General features: G+C 41.9%; 1 protein-coding gene across 5 annotated transcripts in view; it reads left to right on the top strand.

Annotated features, from left to right (window-relative positions):
* Positions 1 to 35: 35 nt before the first annotated feature.
* Positions 36 to 23,319, top strand: part of NTRK2 (neurotrophic receptor tyrosine kinase 2) — a 208,354-nt gene continuing 185,070 nt past the window's right edge. The window contains exons 1-3 of one of the 5 annotated variants that reach the window (XM_065045879.1): positions 36 to 863; positions 18,940 to 19,014; positions 19,248 to 19,319. In XM_065045879.1, coding sequence (XP_064901951.1) covers positions 655 to 863; positions 18,940 to 19,014; positions 19,248 to 19,319 — 356 coding nt within the window. In that variant the 5' untranslated portion in view covers positions 36 to 654. The remainder of the gene's footprint in view (positions 864 to 18,939; positions 19,015 to 19,247; positions 19,320 to 23,319) is intronic. The other 4 variants (XM_065045881.1, XM_065045878.1, XM_065045880.1 and 1 more) reach the window with 4 other exon arrangements.

Here is a 23,319-nt window from a genome sequence, read left to right as displayed (position 1 = left end):
TCCCTTGTTGCTTTTGTCTTTTTTTTTTTTTTTTTTGGATTTCAGGCTCATTTTGTGGAGTTTCTGCCCCTCTCTGCGTCAGCCCCACGTCACTTTGCCGGCAGCTCCCCAGCTTGGGCTGGAGCAGGAGCCGGGGCTGCTTTATTATCAGCTGGAGGGAGGAGGAGACGGTGCGTAAAGCGGCGAGCACGGCGCCCTGAGCCCCGCCGCCGCGGGCTGCGCTTCCCTCTCCGCCCGCCCTCCCTCCGGCGGGCAGCGGCCGGCCGAGCCCCCGCAGGTAGGCGCGCAGCCTCCGCCACCTGCCCCCGCCGCTCCGCGCGTTTTGCAGCATCATCGGGAGCCGCCGCGGGGCAGGCGGCGCCGCTGTCCGCCCGCCCGGGGGGCCGGGGCAGGTGCCGCGCCTTGCCGTGCCGGCGGCCCCGCTCGCCCCACTCCGCCCCAGTCCCGCCGCAGCGCCCGGCTCTGGCTCCCGCCGCCCCGGGCGGGCAGCGAAGCGGGGCGGCTGCGGCGCGCCCATGTGAGCCCCGACCGTGGGGTGCCCGCCCGCGGCGCGGAAGGCTGCGCACTCTCCGGGCGTGCGCCCCGGCAGCGGCGGTGACGGCGGCGGGAGCAAGAGGAGGCCGTCGGGGCAGTGCTGGAGTGAGCGGGGGCGGCATGGTGTCCTGGCGGCGGAGGCCCGGGCCCGGCCTGGCGCGGCTGTGGGGCTTGTGCTGCCTGGTGCTGGGCTGCTGGCGGGGCGCGCTGGGCTGCCCCGCGTCCTGCCGCTGCAGCTCCTGGCGGATCTGGTGCGATGACTCGCCGCCGGGCATCGCCTCCTTCCCCGTGCCGCAGCGGAGCGCCGAGGGGGACAATGTCACCGAGATGTGAGTACGGCCCGGGCCCAGCCCGGCCCCAGCGCGGGGGCGGCGGGACGCTGCAGCCAGGGAACGCTGCGGGAGGGGGCGGCGGGGAACTTCCCCGCGCCAAAAGGCGCTTGGTCCGCGGACAGAGGCAGTGGCTGGAAGCCTAAAATCCTGGCGTGATTTAATTTGGACGCCACTTCACAGAGATACCGCTGCGAGCCCGTTTAGATGATGAATCCTAATTGCGGGCGATGCGGTTCCCGGGGAGCGGGGCGGGCGGCGCGGCGGTTGGGCGGTGCGGGGGTGTCCGGCGGCCGCAGCGGGACCGCGGGGCGGCCGGGGAGCGGAAGGGCGCGCTGGGATGCCGCCTCCGGCCCCTGCCCCAGGCGGGGTGCCCGCACGGCCCAGACCTCACCTCTGCGGCGGCCCCACATCTGGAAGAGGGGGTTTATTTAATTTCATTTTATTTTATTTCATTTTATTTTATTTTATTTTATTTTATTTTATTTTATTTTATTTTATTTTATTTTATTTCTCACTTTTGTTCCCTCAGTTTATTCCCGCGAATCAAGAGTTTTGGTAGGTGGCTTTTCCGACCCCCTCTCCCCCGTGTCTCTTGTACTCTTTTTCTATTAAAACAACAACAGAAAAACAAACATCAAAACAAAAAGGGAAAAAAAGGAGGGGATGCGGCAGTTTCTGGTGGATGGGACAGCAAAGTGTCTTCCCTGCCCTGAGTGTAGGCATGCAAGACTGCTTTCCCCTTCTCAGCAAGGTGGCTAGAAGGAGAAAATACTGAGCCTGCAGAGGTATGAGGATTGTGCTGTCTCCATACAAGTGCTGGAGGATCAGGAAACCATCAGTAATAGTGAGGAAGATGCAAATTTTTTTTTTTTTTTTTTTTTTTTGTTCTCTTACCCCTGCGTTGCTTCCATCCTCATTTTCCTCCAGACAGTGTTTGGTGAGGGAGTTCTCTAGCTTTCTGTGTTCAATTCTGCATCGTTTTGCAGCTCTGGACTGTGTGGCATCCAAATACGTTGCCTGAGAAAAGCTGCAAAGGCTCCTGCTGAGCAAATAATTTTGGACACTGAACTTGCAGATGATACATCTGGGGAAAAAACCTTCTAAAGCTGTTTCGTCCACCTTCATATTTCCCAATCCCTGTTATATTCTGGATTGTTTTCCATGGCATTTTTAATGTAAAAGATACCAGAATATTTTCCCCCAAATCTATATAAATTTCTCTCTGTTTGCATTCTCCATCTTTCCTCTCTTTTTCACTTTCCTTTAGAAACAATATGAAAATACCATGAAATACTGTGTGATTTTAGATTAAATTTTAGCCTCTGGGCTACCTATCTGCAATTTGTTGAAGTCCATTTGCAGTATTTCTCCGTGTGTGTTTGGGGAAAAAGCTGGAGACGTGCATTTTTACTACTTGTATACAGCCTATCTTTGGTACATTATTAGGACCTATGGTAAAGAAAGCATCTCTCAGCAGTTATTTTTTCAGATGTTTGTTTAATATTCTGTGTATTGCTTAATTAAAAAAAAAAATTGCTTTGAGCTATGCGTCTCTCTTAATTTTCATAAGCTTTGCTAGCCTTGTTATCGAGTACTTTCAATTTGGAGGTAATAGAGTAATTTTCCCCACAGAATTTGAACTCTGTTTAAAAGGCCAGAGGAGAAAACACATATGTAAATATGTATTCCAGCCATGGTCAACTTAAAACATGTCTAGTCATTTTGCAGTGATGCTTGTGGGTTTCATTTTCCTGTGTTTTTGAGCATCACTGTCTTTACTGTTCTTTTCACGTTTTACTGTATCATTCTGTGACATTGCATGTTGTTGTGTTTGGTGATCTAAAAATAATTTTGAGTCATGGATTTCTCAGGAGATGCTGTTGCACGTATTTTAGATGGTCTTTTCATGCGTACTTTTAACATGAAGCACAGAGGCCCTTTAATTAGTTTATAGGCATAAATTAAAAATTGGACTGCAGTAGCTGTCATGTTATTTCTTGTGGGAGCTCAATAAACAGTAAATAGGCAGGGAAGCAGTTAAAATATGGTAGATAGAGATTGTGGAAACATTTTTTAACACCACATATCTTGCTTTATTCAAGCTAAGAAACTGGTTTAAGAGGCTGGGGCACTGCATTTTACTAGGAAAGCTTCAGGCCTGATTTTTCTTTTATGTGTTTTGTAGATACAGGAGCACAATTCCATCGGTATCTGATGGAATTACTCTTGCTGTAAATAAGAATGAGAAGAGCATAAGACAATTAATTTCTAGTGATTTATTCCCATGTATTTCCTGAGTCACCGTTGAAACTGATCCTTCAGCTGCTGTGTAAGTCCTGCTCTCAGTGGCAGCGGACTCCTTGGTCCTACGCAGAGCATCCACAAGCGCCTGGGTCAGGCATGTGGCTGGGCCAGGATCTTCACCTGGGCCATGTGCACTGGGAGGGTTGGGATAACTGCCCGGTTCGGGCGGGCATGTGGAACCCCTGGTGGTGCAGAGGATTGGCCGTGGGCCAGGTGGATGGCACTGGGCAGGAAGGACATGAGGGGGCAGTGAGGGCCTCCCCTTGGCTCCCAGAGCGGGGAGAAGAGGCTGGGGCAGTACTGGTAAGAATGAGGGAGGAGATGCGGTCCCATGCATCCGGCAGCCTCCACTGCTTGATACCCAGGTGCTTCAACTCTGTTTTGGTCCATAGGTAGGCTGCAGTTTAGAGCTTAATAAACAGTCTCCTCCTGCGATTACTTGATTCCTGCTTGGATCCACCATCCAAATCCGCTGAAAGCAGCAGAAATACACCCAAGGCACTTCTGTATCAGCCCTATGAGGGCCAGCTGCTGCAAATTGGTGTGGGAGGGCATAAGAGTATTTATGCCTGGTGCTTTTCTTAGTCATCTTTTCACTCTTTCCCTTCCTTGTTGCTTTTGCATAGTTTTCTATTAATGTGCATAAAAGACAGGTTTTGAAAATTCTTTAGATTTTAGATTTGTCCAGTTGGCTAGGGTCCTGACAGGGGCTGGCCATTATCTGAAAAGCGTGCGCCAGTGCTAAATTCTCTTATCATAACAGAGTTTAATCATAGTAATTATTTGGTAGTTTTGATATTATTAGAGATAAATTGAACTCCAAAGTGAGATCACAGAATCACAGAGTGATTTGGGTTGGAAGAGACCTCTGGAGATCACCTGCTAAAGGAAGTTCACCTAGAGATACTCCATTAAAATCATGCTATGTCAGTCATTGCAACTCACATTGAGAGCCAAAGACCAAGAGTGGTGAAAGCAAAACGAGTATATAAGTGTTGTTAAATCTGTGCATTGTAGGCACAATAGCAAATAAGTAGTCCTTGGCAAGATCACTTAAGCAGAAATATTAATAGGATAGTAAATGAGTCACTTTTGAAGTGTTCAGGACTTTCCATAAAAGGACTGGTCTAACATTTTCTTATGAAGTAAAATGTATTATTAGTATATCTCAATGTATATGACTTTTCAAAGACTTTGATTTCAAAGTGTCTTCTTGCAGTGCAAGTGTATTCCTGGCCTACTTTCACAGTTCTAGTATCAAGTCATTAAAATGTTGACTTATTATTATTCAAGTGAATAGGGTTTGAAATTAATTGCTGTGTTTGAGGAAGAACTGCCTGCCAACAAAATAGTAGGTGACTTTTAAGCTCTCTCCTGTTAAAAGAGAGAGGTGATTGTGTATTGCCTACATTTCAAAACCACAAAATAAATTTCTAATGCAGTTATATAAAGCACTCTAGGATTGTTAATAAATAAGACAGGATAAGTAATTTATAGAGTAAATTATTTAACAAGTCATGTGAGCTTGTGCTAAAAAAAGGGCATTTTTAAATTCATTTGAAGCTCAGAGCTGTTGATATTTTGGGTCTCTTTCATTTTAGATTTCTAGGCTGTTGCAGATTTAATATAACATAAAACTGTCTAGAAGGCTCTTCAGCCCCCAGCCCCTTCATTCTCAAAACAACTTTTGGCTCTACAGCATTGCATGGCTTGGCTGGATTGAAACGTTATTTCTGGTGACTTGGAATTGTACAATAAAACACAAGGCATCAGGCTACAAATCATTAAAGGGGCTTTGGACAGTAGTGATATAATAGCTGGTTTTGAAGATTTGTGTAATTGGTTAAGGTGAGTCAAAAGTAAGCATTCTGAAAATCAGTTTTGTAATTTCTGGGCTCTAAAAATACTCCAAATATCGCAAAGCATTGGGGTTCTTATATACTGGGATTTTTTTTCTTTTTATTTATTTATTTATTTATTTAATCCCAGGAAGCCTTTTGTATGGCTTGTTTTAGTCTCTGTCCTTCGGATTGGTGAGGATGGATGGGGTTCCCGGGTGGGACTCCACTGGATCTGTCTCTGTCTGGCTGAGATGAAAGAGCCGGTGCTGGACGATTCAGCATCCTTCAGGAGGTGCTCAGTGTTGGGCAGGGGTGGGCTGGCAGGACACTGCCTCTCCATCTGTGTCTTTCGTCACCCAAGGTTTTTATGAGACTTTTTGGATGTATATAGTAAAAAGAAAGCCGTTTGTATGAAATCAAGGATTTGGTCTTGAATATGTTGTTTTCAAGAAACTTCCACTTCTTTCCATATTAATGAGAAAACAGAGGGCCCAGCAGTCCAGACTGTGATATCTTTAGGATGGCATTTTCCAGATTTTGCAGGTTCTATTTTTTTCTTCATTATTTTTATGCTGACAGTGGAAGGGAGAAAGTAGCTTAGCAAGATTCTAGATCCCAAGTAACTGTGAAAGAAAACCTTTTACATAACTGAACAAGGGCCTTATTTCTCCATTTTGGATTTTGTTTTAAAATAAGAGAGACCCCCTCTTCTCCCCACTTTGGATTGCAGTTCTCTCTTTCCCCTGTTTGTCGTCCATCTCTGCAAGAATGTCTAATAACATGTCAGTGAAGGTGAGCATCCAAATATCCTTACCCTAGCTGTGTGAGTGTAGCAGGTAATGAAGACTAAAAAAGATGAAAAACAGAGCAGAGAACCATCTAATGCTTTGTTGATGTTGAATGTTTGTTTAGCTTATTTACGTCTGAAAAATCTCACTTTAAGAACTGTCCTTTAGAAAGTGAAGCACTGATTGTATAAATTCATCAATTTTCATGCATTTCAAATGGAGGAATAAATTCATAGAGGTTTTAAAGCCACATGCCTCTACTTTCTGGGATATAAATGCACTCTCTTACTGGATGCTGTTTGCGTTTGCTAAGATCTCTTCATCCAAATGTATGGAGGCACATAGCTGCTATTAAAGTCAAACACAAACAGGATGCACCTTAATTCCAGTTCGATTGTGAGCCTGTATTTTCAGAAACTGCGTAAAGCAAAGAAAACTACTCCCACTCCTGAAATATGCATGTGGAGATCCTGTTCCTTCCATTGGTACTATTAACCACAACATTGCATAATCATAATGGACTTACAGAAAAAGGAGCCATGCCATGGAAATTCTGTTGTGAATATGCATTTTTAAAAATTTTCCTGGAAGAAAATGGCCTGCATTGAGTGTTGATCATCGACAGAAGTTATAGCTGAAACTTAAATATGTTTAATACCAGTTCAGCTATTCTTTTTTTCTTTTTTTTCTATCAGTAGGATACATTAGTGAAGATCAGCTTCCAGGTCAATATGTTTTGATTCCCAGACAAGGCCTGAATAAATGACTTTTTTTTTTTCAGAAGTGGAACGAGGCAGGCCCAAGGCATTTTCAGAGTCAGTTTAAGAGATCATAATCTCTGGATGCCATGACTTGAACCAGCCTTTAGCTAAACCTGCTGGTCTTGATCCTTTTATTTCAGGGGGAAGCTGAGGCTGAGATTCTGATGGCATTAAAGTCAGTGACAAAACTGGATGGCATTTGCATTTCACCAGGGTAGAATAGTTTAGAAGACACATGCAAAAGATGAAAATACTTTGACTGAAGCATTTTCATGCCTGTTTTGAGTTTGGAAGAGGGCTGTTGCTCCATTATTTGATATGTTTTTGACTTGTGGCTTTTCTTGGATCTCAAGCGTTTTCGTACTGTGTGAAGACTAAATATGTTGATGTAGAAGAAGCTGAGATGGAGTATTTTAGAGGGGTCTTTTACAAAGTTTTATATAATTCTATATTGAAATGAACCTACATCTCCATATGCAAAGCAGTAGCAGCTGCAGTCACGACAGGACCTACTCTGCCCTGGTGAGACCACATCTGGAATATTGTGTCCAGTTCTGGGCCCCTCAGTTCAAGAAGGACAGGGAACTGCTGGAGAGGGCCCAGCGTAGGGCAACGAAGATGGTTAAGGGAGTGGAGCATCTCCTGTATGAGGAAAGGCTGGGGGAGCTGGGTCTCTTTAGTTCGGAGAAGAGGAGACTGAGCGGTGACCTTATTAATGTTTATAAATATGTAAAGGGTGAGTGTCACAAGGATGGAGCAGGCTCTTCTCAGTGACAACCAATGATAGGACAAGGGGCGGTGGGTGCAAACTGGAACACAGGAGGTTCCACTTAAATATGAAAGGAAACTTCTTCATAGGGTAACAGAACACTGGAACAGGCTGCTCAGGGGGTTGTGGATTTTCCTTCTCTGGAGACATTCAAAACCCGCCTGGACACATTCCTGTGTAACCTCATCTAGGTGTTCCTGCTCCTGCAGGGGGATTGGACTAGATGATGTTTCGAGGTCCCTCCCAATCCCTAACTTTCTGAGATTCTGTGACCTTGTGCTGGATCCGTAGAGGATATATTGTTCACCATTTACAGTTATGGGATGTATAAATAAAAGAAGGGCAGTACATTAATCAGACTTAGTCCATTGCTGAAACAGAAAGACAGTGAAATGGCAATTCTTCTGAGCTCCTTACAGAAGAATCTGCTGATAGAGCTCTAGTTGGGGCTGGGCAAGTTATCTATTTTTCTTCTTGGTTTGACAGTTGAACTGAAAGAAATCTTCCAGTTTTAGATTTAAATGATTTTTTTAACCTTTTTTGTTCCTAACTGTACACGTAAAAATAATTAATGCTGTATTCAGCAGATATCCCATGAAGCATGGATATCCACATTGCACAATCAGATGCTGTATTCCGTATGAAGACCATATAGGACATGACTTTTCCCATTCTTTTGCAACAACTGTCTGATTTTCTGAATGCCAGACAGCACAGTGAGCATATGCAGATAAATCATGTGCACATACTGGGCATGTCAGACTTACTGGGCACAGACTGGGAGACTTTCCACAGCATGTGCTGTGGGTGTTGTGCGCTGGGCTTGCTAATCATGTCTGGGACTGTCCCAGGCCTCAGCATTTAAAAATCTGGCAAGGCCCTACTGAAAGCACTTAGCTGGCTACTCTCCTGCCAGCAATGGGGAGCCCACTTCTTCCAGGAAGTGATTCAGGAGGATAAATTAGGTTCCTACTGCAAATTACCTGATGGAGGCATCCCCTTCTCTCCCCACTGAGTACAAGAAAACCTCAGGGACCTAATTCCCTGGGGTAAGTGGAAAGAGCAAGACCTTCCGTTTTGCGAGCAGGGTCATGCTGTCGAGTGAGATGTTTGTGTGGTCGCAGATGAACCATTTCAGCAGCATGTGTGGGGAGCTGCTCCGCATGAAGCAGAGCATGGGCCTGAACCAAGGTCTTGGATGTCAGCATCTTAACTGCTGTCCTGTATGGTGTACAGATGTGGGCTTGCCTTGGTCCTTCATGGCTGAGTTGCCTTCCTTGGCATGGAGTATTTAAATATGCTTTTGGGTCAGAAAGCAGGACAGTCTGTTTAGCAAAGTGACTGTGACGCCTGTTTGTGCAGCGAGACAGCTGGGTCTTGCTCCACTGAGTGTTCAATTACAGCAAAAATTAGAATAGTGTGAACAGGTAAGGTTGAGACTGCTCTCTCTGTGGTTGCTTTATAGTAAGGTATCTTCTGAGAGACTGGGATCACATTACCTTAGGGAGAGGAAGGAATTGAACCTGGTACTCCTGGACACTACTGTAACATTGTTTCCAGCATTACTTCCAAATCTGTGGTCTTCTGCCTCACACAGAACATTTATTTTGTCTTAGTTCAGTTTTTTTAACAGGTGAATCTATTTGGTGTATATTGGTCTAGTCCAGGAAGGTGAAAATACCTTTCCTGCCCCCTCCTCTCCAGTTAGGTGGGTGAATAGTTTATTGCATATTAACCTCCTACTCCCCACTCCACTCTTGACTCTTCCTAATTTTTAGAAACAGGTTTTTGAACATATTATGCATGCTGTGGTCCTCACCTGATAAACACATACACTGCAGTCTCTTGCTGGGAGCTGTTCTGTTGACTTCATGGGACTGACTTTGTAGTGTACTTAAACACATGCTGAAGTGTTTTACAGTTTAGAGTAGTAGCAATGTACGTATCTCTTGAAGACTGTGTATTGCACACGTATTTATACACGTAGACAAAACTTCAAACTTTTGGGGTTAGATTCATGTGTATTTTAAAACAATTGCATTGGCACAAATCCAGATGTGACATCAAGGCACCTAAACAGAAAAATATTGATGCTGGATGCTACTTCTGCACTAGACATCACTGCAGATTCCGGACTGTGTTTATGTGCAGTGACTGTCTTGTTGCCTGGAGCCTGTGTCATTTGGGGGATGCGGGCCTAGGTGGCACAGCTGCAGAAATAGATACCACTTGTCTTGGAGGTGGGTGTGGGTGGAAGAATGACTCTGTCCATCTTCTCTGCCCTGAACATTTCTCCCAACCCTCCATGGCATTCCTGTCTGCATGGAAACAGGGCAGTTGTTCCTTCTCTTTGCTTGGTCTGGTTGTATGCATGGGTTTTGTCTCTTGTAGAACACTTCTGCATATTCTTATGATTGTGAAAGAGGTACATGGAGGGTGAGAATTCAGTTTGAACGGCAAATGGTAGAGAGGATGACTTAAGACTTGAAATGATGTTAAAATGGAAAATTAATTATTACAAAAGAGTGTATTTTCCCAAAGTATAACAATAAAGACATACACAAATGTTTCTGAAGTAAAGTTGACGTCACTGTGGAAGAGGCAGTATGTATATGTCAAGCAGCAAGGTAAACAGAAATACAAAGAGAAACCTGAAAGATAGACAGAGAATGCTTGTCTGCATGTACCATTGAAAGAGGGAATTTCCCAAAAATCAAACTGGCCAAGTACAGGAACAGTGGCAGCAATGTGGCAGTCAGCACAAGTATTAGAAATAATCTGGATACTGACAAATGTGTGGAAAGTGTAATAAATACATCATAATGTTAATATATGCAGTGCAAGTAAGAAACTACTTAAGTCAAGAGCAGGATTCCTCAAGTGAAGATAAAGTGCTTTTTTTAGGAATGCTAAAGGAAGAAGCTAGAAATTCGAACATTTGGCCAATTAAATGAGGAGAAATGGACTGTAAAGGACAGAAAACAGAATGGAAATAAATGTGATAAAAGAAACTGAAATAGGGAACTGTGAAGAGCACATAAATGTGGAAGAGTGAAGAGTACCTCTTCAAGGCTTTAGCAAAGAAGCAATTTTAATGCTGTTGAAATGCTGTCTGAAAAAATGCATTGGTTAAATATAAACAGATAGGTGTTAACATGCAGAAGGTGGCAACATGTTCTGGGCCTCGAAGGCTGAGGTAAACATCAATTGAGTGAGTATCATGGAAAGTCAAAAAGACAACCCGTAACCCTTTTGGAATGCTTCAATAACATAATGTGAAGAAGTATTAATGTATGCCTTCCATTTAGAAACAAGATACAGCTTGAAGAAGACACAGATCTGTGGTTAGGCCTGCACAAAATGTTTCACGGGTCTTGGGAAGGAGACTGGAAAATCAATTGTGAACTGTGGCAGCAGATAATATCATTTGAAGAATGGAAAAACATCTAGCAATTGGGTTGTGTATGTAATAATTGCAAAGAAAAAGGGTAGAGATTGTGGCCCTATGTAGACCCTCAAGACTTAAATGAAAACAGAAGAAGGAATTTTTTTTTGGCTTATGAAAAGGGGAATATTGAGATTCAGGACTCCAATTCTTCAGCAAATTTAATGCATTAGCAGGATATAGATGGATTTTCCTGCATAGATGGCTTCAAGTTTTGCAGTTTCACTCCATCATTTGGAAGTACTATCTTTTAACTTGTATTTGGCATGAGGTCTGTTGCATGCAGTGAATGAGACAGTGGACAGTATAGCACGTATGGACATATGTCTTGATGATCGAGTGAATATCAAAGCAGATCGAACTGAATATTTGACATTCCAAGAGCCAGTAATTTTAAACTGAATAAAACCAAGTATTAATGTCAAAGAGTGGAAATAATATATGTGAGGGGAAGACTGACCTCAGAGGGAATTTCAGAGGGAATTTCTTATGTTGAATCAAAGGGTCAGGGAATATTGAACATGACACAACCTGAGCATAGGAAAAAGACTTGAATCTTCTTGAAGCATACTGATTTATGTCAACAAGTGCTTATCTAGCTCTGAAGGATGTGAAACTCACTTAAGACATCCATTCCACAAAGTTGCTGTCTAAGCATAGGTGCCTGGAGAGAAGAGAATTCAAAGGTTTTGACATCAACCAAGATGCTTTAGTGTTTTGATTCACTGAGGGAACTAAAAAGATGCATATAAAGAATGGTTAGGCGGAATCTTACTGTGTTGTTATGAAACTGATGTTTTGCCATTCTCCTTTGCATCAAGGCCAGTGACAGCTACAGAGGTGGTATGTGCAAGTGCTGAAAAAGAGAGTGGTTGTGTTATCAGTCTTTGAAGAGTCAACATCCTAGGTGGTTCTGCATGTGAAATAAATGTCACACAATCAACAGAGTAGCCAGAGTTGGAAGGAACCTCTGGAGATCATCTAGTCCAACCCACCTGCCAGAGAAGGTTCACCTAGAGCAGGTTGCAGAGGAATGTGTCCAGGTGGGTTTTGAATATATCCAGAGAAGGAGGCTCCGTAACCTCTCTGGGCAGTCAGTTCCAGTGCTCTGTCACATATATTTGTTTGTATTTGTTCATTCCTTTGAGATGCTGTTACAGAGGCACCCCGAAGTTAGTTTTAGGCAGACAAACAAGGTCCAAAACAGACTTTTATTCTGTTCTGGTCTGCCAAAACAACCGATTAGAAACAGGGTTTATACAATTAGTTAGCACTCTGGTAACATAAAATACAGGTTCGGGTATCAGTTAAGGAAATTATTGGGGTACAGCAAATAAGAAAAATGGAGATCCACAGCGTGCATACCAGCACTCACAAGAAACACCAGAGCCATCCCTGACTCCAGGATACTACATGCGCTTGTCTAGCGAGTCAATACACTTGCCTGAGTCCAGCAAGGAAAATACACTTGCTTATTTAGGAAGGAAAATACACTTGCCTGAGTCTGGCAAGAAATTATTACTACACTCGCTTATGCAGCAAATACACTTGCTTATTCCAGCAAGGAAAATACACTTGCCTGAGTCCGACAAGGAATTATTACTACACTCGCTTATGCAGCAAGGAAATACACTTGCTTATTCCAGCAAGGAAAATACACTTGCCTGATTTCGGCAAGGACCTACACTCACTTATGCAGCGAGGAATTATTCAAGGATATACCTAGTAAGTTATCACTCACCCACATGTGGAGGTGAGGCGGTCCCAGTCCCAGGAGGTTACCTTAGGTGGCGTTCTGGCCTCAGGGGAGGGCTCATAGGCTGTAGCAGACCTGCAGCTCTGAGAGGACCACACAAAGGGGATCCTTGGCGGGCACCCCATTTTATAGTCTTGTCAGATCTGGCTGTGGGCATTACAGAAGCTTCTCAGCTTCTCTGCACCCTCCCACTCTGGCTACGGGTGCCCAGAAACTTCTCGGCTTCTCTGCACCTCTCCTCCTCTCCTGGCTAACGGCAAACAAAAGGAGCTACTAACTGCCCCACTGAAGGAGAGGGGGATGTATTGAGGTAGAGGGGGATGTGCATGCACCTTTCACATCGAAGGAAAGAGGGAGGGGAAGAATGTGCGACTGCCACAGATGCCCATTCTTCCTGCAAGCCAAATAACAATAATGATTAAAAAAAAAAGATTATTCTTGTGTCTACTTTCCATCAAGAACTAATGAAAAGCCACATACACAACTCTCCTTTTGTATGTTATTTAGTGTGTAATTTTTAGTGTGTGTGTTGTAAAGCAACTGTACAGGACTTTAAGCCTCTTCCTAACAGTCTGCAGGGATGATTTCATACACAGTGGATGAAATGTGTGTTGTGGATAAGTATAAGGTCAGTGATTAAGACATATCTTTTTGAATAAATAGGCTATTGTCTGCCCATCTGATACTTTTCTTTCTGACTATATCAAGGAATATCAACATTTCCAAAACATCTTTGTGAAAAAAAAAGCTAGAGTGTAACTGTCAATTGTACTCTGGAGAAATGTCAAAAATTGATGTCTTGGTGAAATATCAAATGTACAAACTTCATGGAGCTCAAGGGGGAGGGCAGGTTTCCGAATGGAGAAGATAATTAAATAAGCTTTGCCTGCATTTTGGGTAAAATAATTCTGAAGGTGGAGCTTGTCAAGGGCATGAATCTTAAATCTTGAAAGCTGTATGAAATGTCTGGAGAATTTGCTTGATTTTGTAGTCTGCTGCTTGAAGAGAACAGAACAAACACCTTGAAGCCAAACCAGAAATGTAAGTAAGCCCAAGGGTGCATTACATTTAGTTTTCCCTGCCTCTAAATATAGTAACTGTTTCCTTAAACTCTGCATTGCACACATATTCATTTATTTTTACTTTTGCCTTCATGTTTGCATACTGTAAAGAAGGAACTAAGGTTGGCTGGCAAACCGTGAGCTTTTAATTTCCCAGGGAGTAGTAGTCATAGGCAAGAGTATGATCCACTCCTGCAGTGCCAAAATAAAATTGGGGTCTCCACTGAATTCCTGCTTTGTCCTGCTTTATGCTGGTGGATTGGCACTAATTGTTCAGGACGATGGTTTTGGAGAAGCAATTCCCAATGGCAACTGTGTAGTACTAATTGGGTACTACTCATTGGATAATTGGAGTGTATTGGCACCAAGCAGAATGCCTGAGCCCCACTGTCTCCTGGCTCTTGACACTGCCACACATGAAGAACAGGGAATTCCTGAAGGTGACTGGGATCTGTGACCTTGTCTGGGAGATGCTGAGTTCCAGGTCACCCTGAGCAGCGCGTTACCTGAATGCGTGATACGTGTAGTGAAGGATTTGCTTCAAAAATGGGTGTGCCTCTGTTTGTAAAGAAAGATCCCAGAGTTAATTATATTAGCTCCAGAGCTGCATCACTGGCACGTGGAGAGCTACCTCCTGTAGTCTTCTGTGACTCATGGTTAAATACTCTAAACGGGAGGAAAAAAAAAAAACAAAAAAAACCCCAAAACAACAAAAATCCCTCAAGGATGACTTAAGGAGGCTGTGATAGTGGCAATCAGTTTTTCACTCTTTGTGAAGTAGAGAGTGATTCACAGTTTAAAAAAAAATACCACTGCAGCACTTGCTCAGAATTTGTCAGGGGACACCAGACAGCCAAGAAGCACCTGTTTGTACAACTGTTGAATGTTAGGTAGGACCACAGTGGACTAACTCGACGCACTACCTCTTTCCTGAGTTTGGCATGCTCTTTTTGCAGTAGAAGTTGTGTTTCTTGAGGTTGGCCTCATGAAATCTGACACTGGTGGTACCATATGGAGACAGCAAAATAAAATAACTGGAATAAGCCTAGGTGTCTGTAGAGAACTTGTGGCTTATAGGTGTCTATATGGTGCTCATTGCTTGTTGTTACAGTTTCCATCCTAGGGGGAGCTTGGCCCTATGTAGAAAGATTTCGTGGTTGAGTGGAGATTGTATCATTGCTCCCTATGTGTGTCTGAAACCTGGCATTCCTGATATGCAACATTGTGTAGCTCTATGCTTAGTTTTTAAACTATGTGAGTTCACACCCCTCAAGCATTATTTTAAATTTGGTTTCAGAGGGGCTGCAAATGAAACCCATTTGAATCTGCCAAGTTTCATCAAATATTGTGTCAAGCTTAAAAATTTGCATTATTTTGATGCATAACCGTAAATCAGCCCAGGTGTGCTGAAAATGTCCGTAAGTTGTTGCATACCTTTTGATGAACTTGGTCTGACATTGCGGTTTGTAAGGATATACAGCACTAGGGATCTGTACAGTGTTTAATTGTCAATGTTAACATACAGCTCTCACAGTAGTGTAGACTAGGGACATACATGACTTGTCATTTAATGTTAATTCACCTACTGACAGTTCAATGTCTTGAGTGTGCTGCCTTATTCCCTAAAGACTGCAGGAAAAAATAACTCAGAGTATAAAGTTTTCCCAGAGTTCAGAAACGTTTCACCAGGGGATGTTTATTAATTTTAAAAACTTTCTTCCCAGCTGTATGAACCAGAGCTAAACATATAACTGATGTATTTTTTTAAGTGTTAAGAAAATATGTTTCCCATAAAGGGAGGTTTCTGGTGACAGAAATACTTTTAGAGCTGAATTACAGTGTTATTTACTTGCATCTATGTTGTTAAGATGAGGGTGCACTAGTTTTCCAGCATCTCCTTATAGCTCTAAATGGAGTAACATACCTTAACATACATTAATACAGAGGAAACAGAGTAAATTAAATAAGTTAGGAAGTTGCGCTTCTGCTGACCACTCTTTTCAGGGTAAGGAAAAGAATTGAAAGTGAGTGAAATCCTTTTTTGAACTATTGAGGCACAAAGTAATCTAGACCCCTTTAAAGAGCAGAACCTGCTTTTCCTTCTCTTGCAGCTCAGAGGTTTCTTCACTGACATTTTACAGACTGTATCCATAGTCTTTCACATATGTAATGAACAGAAGTGAAGACCACCCTCTTAAAGGAGAACTTATTTGGAGGAGTTAACTCTTTTATGATAGGATGTTAAAATACCCTTTCCAGAAGTTGCAGAAGTGGTGAAGCATGAGTGTGGGACATTATTCAATAGCTGCTGAAGTGTGCCGAGATGGACGTGTTATTGTAGAGTGCAATGTGCAGTCACTAGATGTGAGGTTCTGAATGCCTTTATTAGAAGTAATCAGTAGTTTTCAAAGGGGGGATGAAACTAAAGGTCTGAAAACACATTGTTTATTGATGACTCACTGAAGGAGAGGCAGAACGCTATGGCATAATCAAACGAGTAGCATTGTAGGCAGCAGAGGGTTCGGTTTAGCGACAGCAGTCAGTGTTTGTGAGCTGGTACATGTGATCAGGCTGGGTGACATCCAGCCAGGTTTTGGCGGTGTGATGCTTTGCTGTGGTTGCTTCCAGGCTTCTCACGTGACTTCAGCCAGTGAGTCAGGATGTTTTTCTTCTATGCTACAATAAAAATGTTCAGTTAAAGAACAGGGTGGATATTCTTAAGGGCAGGCAGGCAAATTACATTTATCAGCGTCACCCACTGCAAGTCAGAGCTTTTAGAGTATTAATGTTTGATGATAAGTAACATCAAGGTAGAGTAGTTGTGAAGATGGTAAAAATAGAGTTCAGTTGGGGAGAGGTTTTATTTCAAACCTCCCTCTAAATTAAACAGAAGAACAACTTCCCCTTACAGTGTACAGCTACAATCATCAAACTTTTTTTTCTCACTGCTATGAAGTAGCTGCAAAGGCTTAAATTACAACAGACTTATTAAACAAGTAAGGAAGCGTAAGAGGACATGACCTGCTTATGGTAAATTACAACTGTCCAGTCTTTCTTCAAGGATTTCCAACTGCGTGAAATTTGCTTTACTGTCATGTCCCATACTGAGAGTGTTTTTCACAAATGTACTGCAGAGCAGTTAGCCAGAATTTCTTTTGGCTTCCTACTTGAAGTATGGTTGTGGAAAATCAGTGATTTCTTTTGGTTCTTTCAGTTAGGAACTGGAATCATAAATCATTCACCATAAAGAGACTAACACCAGCTCAGATTAAAGTATGGGCCCCCCCATTGCTTTTCTTTTAAGAGATGCAATAAGAGAAAGAAATAAAGTATTACAAATTCATGCTGCTGCTTCTTCCCAAATATCATTCTTTTGGTTTGTTCTCTAATGGACCAAGACTGATCTTTTAATATAGATTGTGTGCTCAATCTCAGATCTTTGTCCGATGTGAATTGTGGTAGCTTCATTGACTTCACCAGAGCTGAGCTGTTTCACACTGGCTGAGGCTTACCACAGGATACACTAATGTATTTCTGTGTGACACTATGAGTTATGTCAAGTTCTAGAGTTCCTCATAGTGGGAGGTTCTGGTTAAATGTTTTTATGATTAAAACTGCAGTGTCAGCTTTGGATGGGTGATAAGTGATGTGAAGTGATGGATCTGTATTCTGTCAGTGTTTGTCAGAAGTTCTTTTGATCGCTTAATCTTCAGGTAGTACAACTGGTCATTCAGTTTCTTTTATTTTACTTTTCTGAGTCTCCATCTGTGTTTCTCTGTCCATTATTCTTAACTCCTTCTCTTCCGTGTTTTCCCAGTCTCTGTCTGGTCTTGACAGGATTCTTGTTGGTTGAACACTGAAGGCAGAATCAGGAAGGTATCTTCCAGATTGCCTTAGATATCCAAGCAAACATAAAATACAAAGGACTGTTGTCTTATAATGTATATGCCATGTTAACCTTATCCTAAGAAGTCCTGCAGAGCAGTCAGTGTCATATAATGCTATAGTAATGTGTTTTGTCTAGTGTCATGCTTTGTCTTTTTACTGCCCATCTTTTTCCCAAGGGACAATGAATCCCATTAGGAGACACTTTTTGCTTTTTCTGGTACTTGGCAAGAGCATAGCCCGAGTCAGCTTTGCAGCTTTGGAGGAGAGCCCAACCCAACTTTTTGTATTCCCAAGCTTCTGTTGGGATGTGTTCACACAGTGAATTTCTCAACACACCAGTTGACGTAGATAGGTTGCCTTTGGGAAAGCAATGCACCTTCTTTCCAATTCCGCAGAATTACCTTTAAATTAAAAAATTAAAAAAAAGTGCTTAAAGGCAAGTTTTATTCTAGCAAAGAAAGACTCATTTTTAGGAAGACCTGCAGCTTTAGTTCTGGATGCTTGTGAAAGTACAGATCAATCTCTGTTTAAGTTTTTCTGGGACTAGGATTATCTTTTGAAATGTATGGACTCTTTAGCAAGGCATCCTTTACATCAAGCTTACTTTTCTGCCCGTGTCAGTTGTATTGCGGTTTCCACTGATTTCTTCTTCCTAGACTGCATAATTTGCACTCTGAAACTTTTTTCTTAATGTAGAAGATTATATATCATCCCATGAATTATCTGTAAAACATTTTAGTTTCCAGTCATTGGTTTTTCATAGATCTCACATGATGATAATAAAAAGGACCAGCTTGCATGCCCACATCCTTCTGGTGTTCAGGCAGTTATTCATGTTATGTGAGTGGACTCAGGGCTTTGGTCTACTGTGACAATTTATTTTATTTTAATTTCTGTTTGTGTACGTAACATCATGAAGTAAAGCCTCCCTTTCCTCAGTTTTCTTATTGCCACACCTCGTAAATAGAACCGAAACTATTTTGTGGCAGGGAGAAAATCAGTTGAACATGTGATTAAGTTAACAACATGAGAGAAAAGCCCAGGGCAGTCCGATGCCTCCTCAATATAAGTGGATGTAGCTGCACTGTCACCAATAGTTGACCCTTTTGTTGTTGTGAAATCCGTGAGGAAGAGAGGTGTCTTCTGGAAAGTGGTGACAGTGTAATGCAGCTTTATTTACTTCAGAGTGGCTTGCTTACTTGATGAGCAAGGCCTCATTTCCCGTGGGTAAAAGCCAATTGTTTCTCCTCCAGCCCTGTCCCATGAAATATCATTTAATCAATGGGGAAGATTTTGAGCAGCACGTTCACTCTGCAGATGCTCTAACTAGATCTTAGTGTTAATTGCAATAGGTCAGCAATTACTGCTGACTTTCAGGCATTGAGTACTTGATCTCTTGGCAGTCAAAGCCATGGAAGGATCCACTTTCATACTTTTCTTCTGTCTTGTTTTTTCAACAGTTACATTGCAAAACAGCGAAAATTAGAAAGTATCAATGACAATGAAGTTGGATTTTATGTTGGACTTAAAAATCTGTGAGTATATGGGATGCATATTTTATAACGCTATTTTTTCTTTATTTCTTTTATAGAAGCCTGTAGAACCTCATCAGGGTTTAGGCCTAACTTTGTGTGTTATGGAGGATCTTGGAGTTGTAGATGTTGTGATTCAACCTTGTTAATATTTCATACACACTCTTTATTATTATCATTGTGCTTTCCATTATATTTTAAATGAAATATTCTAACAGTTTTATGTATTTTAACAGGACCGTGGTGGATTCAGGCTTAAGATTTGTGTCCCGTCACGCATTTGTGAAGAATGTCAACCTGCAATACATGTGAGTAAGGACAGTGTCTACTTTCAAAGTCAAAACTGCCCAACTCATGTTAATGTGTTTAACTGTTAATTTATTTTGCTCTTTTACCATTTCATTAATATAAAATATTTTAGCAAGAGAGTCTTCTGTCATTATTTGACCATAAATAAGATATATATAGTAAAGAACTGGCAGGACATAGGTAAGGATGTGTGGTAAGGAACTGGTAGATCATAAGAACATAATGTGAGATGGTAAAAAAACCATCCCGTTCATTATCCTCTCTCTAACAGTGGACTGCTGCGTGTTCTATGGTGAGTAGTGCAGCACAAAGAGTGGCTCTCTCTTGCTGAGTGATCTGTTGCCAAGAATGTGATGTCCACCCTATACTTCACACTCAGTGATATGAGTTTGACTAACTCTAGTCTGATTCAAGGAGCTGAATGTGTTTTAGCAGCTGCAGTGCAGTAGGTGCATGCATGGGGCACATCTAGTGTAATTTGACCAGTGTGTGTGCCTGGAAACTGGCATGACTGTCATCTAAGTGAGGTTGATCAGAAGATTAACTTGGGAAGCCAACTCAAGATCTGAACTAATGCACCCAAAGCAGAATATAAGAATGAGGTTACTTTTATAACCAAATACAAGTTGTGGCTCGTGCCTTTGTGGCTTTTTGACTGTGTTTTTCTAGATTATTTACACTTTAGAGTTAGCAAAGGCTGAATTGATCAAAGTTCTTTACGAAAGTATGGAGAAAAATGATCAGCTAAAATGAAAGTTTTTGTTTCTTTTTAGTGTAAGTACATGTCCCCGAGAAACATAGTGCCTTTTGATGGGGCAGACATGGAGTTGCTCACTTTGCCACTCACATGGAAAACTGTGGATCTAGTCTTACAAAACACTGAGATCATGTGAGGGACTTAGTTCCTCACAAGTGCCCTGTTTTAGCCAAGTATTCAAGTGTGTGTTTCAGTCCATTCATCTGTATTAGATATATTTAGCACTTAACCCCTTGTTTTTGTTGAAGTCCTAATGAGATCAAAAAGATATAAGGCCAAGCCTCAGGCTTCTAAGTTACTTCCTTGCAATATGGAAGAACTGTTGAACTGAGCACAGGGTTGATTGCTTTGCTAATGAGATGGAATCACTTTCTTCACCTGTGTTTTCTAAAGAAAGGGAATGAATTTCTGTGAGGAAGTGGACATGAATGTCCATATCTGCCTAAACAATAATTGCTGACCTTAATGTGAAACAGTTGCTGGAGGAGTGTGAACCAGATCTTGTTGGCCTATGAAGCTTACGTATCACTTCATATAGTCATTAATAAGTAGCTTTTACTGTAAACAGCTGGTGATACAAGGGAAGTATCTTCTGGAGTGAATTTGTGCGTTTACCTCTGTAACAATTAGTGATTTATGGTTGTAAAAGATGAAATTCTGTAAAGCCAAGTGTGTATTCACTGGCTATGGAAAAGCACAATAAGAACTTGTGAGAGGCACATTTGCAGACAGAGTTTCAGTGGCTGTGCTGGGGCAGAATCTCAGAGTAATGTAGCACAACAAAGCAAATTCAATCTGGGATAAAAAGGAATTTTGTGTTAGATTTTTACATCTTTTCCCTGCTACCTTGGCTGCTGGAAAGGTATCTATTGGAATACTGTATATAGATCAGGACACTGGATCTACCCCTCTTGAAAGATATTACAGAGAAGGGCAAGAGAGTTGCAATGAGCTTGCAAAACAAATAATTTAAGGAGACTCAGAGGCTGAGTACCTTCAGTCCAATAAAGACAAGACTAAAAAGGAATATATGTCTTCTTATCTTTAAAAGAACAGCAATTATGATGACGAGAGGAATCAGTTCTCTCCATGACCATTAGCACAGAGTGAGAAACAATGCATTTAGTTTGGAGCAAAGTAAACAGATGTTTGGAAGACATTCCCAGCTGTATGGGCAAGCAGACACTGGAAATGTAACGGAGACAACTGGGGGGGATCCTCTTGATAGGCTTTTTTGCCTGTTTCCTTAGGGAAATGGGGATCATGTGTTCACAGTGTCTCTGTCCCCAGTGTTTCCTTGTAACCAAAACTTACACAGATAAACAGGTTTTCTGAAAACTGACTATTGAACAGAACAGGGTCACTCTATTAGAATTCCCATTTAAGGGACAAGTATCATTGTGCATATGCAACCTGGTAGGCACTACAGAATTCGCTTGGACAGGATGTTTTGAAAATACTTCAGCCACACAGTCAATTATCTCTTGGTAAGCAGGCTTTACTAGATCTGTAGTTCATGAAGCTGCTTGTTAGAAACAGACGAGGCTGACTGACATCTGTGCGGTTGATGTACATGGAATCCTGACCTGGAATACTTACGTTATGAACCAGGAGCTTATCCAGTCTCGTACTGTGTTTTCTTCTGGTGGGGATTTAGTAATGTTAGCAGACATTGGATAAGCCCAGATAAGATGGAAAATATTAAGTGGCACCACCTGCTCTGCATGCACATGACAAAGCAGTAAGTATGGGGATATTTTTTGCTGAGGCTGATCTATTATCCCTGCAAGAAATACATTTGTTTGTTTTCTGTGGGAAGTCTTGATGCACACTAAAATGTTTCTGAAAGCCCCAGTGAGTCACTGCTTGTTGTTGTCAACAGCAAAACTCCTGTGATTGCACTGGGAATGAGGTGCAGCTTTTGTTGTGGTTGGGACAGTGACAACTGGTAGGATCTGAAACCATTTCACTCGTAAGAGTCACCTCTGAGTACAAGTCTCTGAGAAGTCTTGCATTTTATTTTGAAACAACAGTTCGTTACTATCCAATAAAGAAAACAAAAACTCCACACACTTTTCTGAAGTCTGATGTAACTGTATAAGCTTTAATTTTGCTTAGTAACTGTGTTACTATCACAGTTTTCTTTTTCCTCTATGAGAAATATTTTGATGTAGTTAAGGAGTTCTATTATATGAACATAGTATCTTTTTTATGTATCATATAAGAATATAAGGAACTTATTAACACACATTTCCTCAAGTCATTTTTTGTCATTACCTTATTATCTTGACCAAACTTCTGTAAACCAGATGTCTTTCTAGAGTTATGTATGATGAGAAGATTTGAGTAATAACATAAACAACAGGAAAATAAATGTTATAATAGCTATTACTTAAAAGTAATTAATAGCCTTGCTCATCTAATTCAGGTATTTGCATTGACCTTACACTCAAATTTGTCAACAGTTGCATCTAACAAGCTATTAAACAATCCTAGCTTAGTAGTACTGTAATTTATAAGGTTATCTGCTGTTAACAGTAATTTTAATGGACCTGTGTAATACATTTGATGGTGTACTGTCAATGCCTTTAAACATCAAAGTATGTTTCACAGCAAGTGCCTATTTTCAAAAATGTTGAAAAATAGCGATTTTTGCATGTCAAGCTCTGTGTAACTGCAGTATTGGATCATAGATTTGTGATTGTGGTATATATACCGCTCTAGGTATTGAGATGTATCTCTGCACTGTTTGGGTTTAGGAGAGGCAGCCAAATGAAAAGGTTTGAGACCTGGCTGCAGATTTTGCCGTCCTTGCGCAGAGGGATGGCTCCAGACACAGGCAGAGCAGGCAGTTGCCTGTGGAGGGAGACTGAGCGTAGCAAAAGGGCCATTTCTTCACCTCTTCTCCCCCGTTCTCCTTGGATCTGTTTTCTCCTCTTCCTCCTCGCCTCCCCTTGCCAGGAGCGCTGTAGGCAATAGAGCTGTGCCTGTGTTGCTGGCTGTGTGAACATTTATGCAGCTTCTCAGGCTGCTTTTGTGCTCCTCACATTGCCACAGATCTGCTTTCAGCTGAATTAGGGCTAGCAGGTTTAAAGTGAGCTTGATATGTGAATTAAAATACGGGCATGCCATTGACTGAATTTGTGTCGTCTACCTAATTATGGCTTTGGGGCCAGACTTTGTACTCCAGACTTTGTTTGTTTGTTTGCTTTGTTTTGTTCTGTGTGTTTTTTTGTTTTGTT

This window comes from Columba livia, chromosome Z, assembly GCF_036013475.1.
Source record: "Columba livia isolate bColLiv1 breed racing homer chromosome Z, bColLiv1.pat.W.v2, whole genome shotgun sequence".
NCBI classification, from domain to species: Eukaryota; Metazoa; Chordata; class Aves; order Columbiformes; family Columbidae; genus Columba; species Columba livia.
This window is presented reverse-complemented; position numbering and strand designations above follow the sequence as displayed.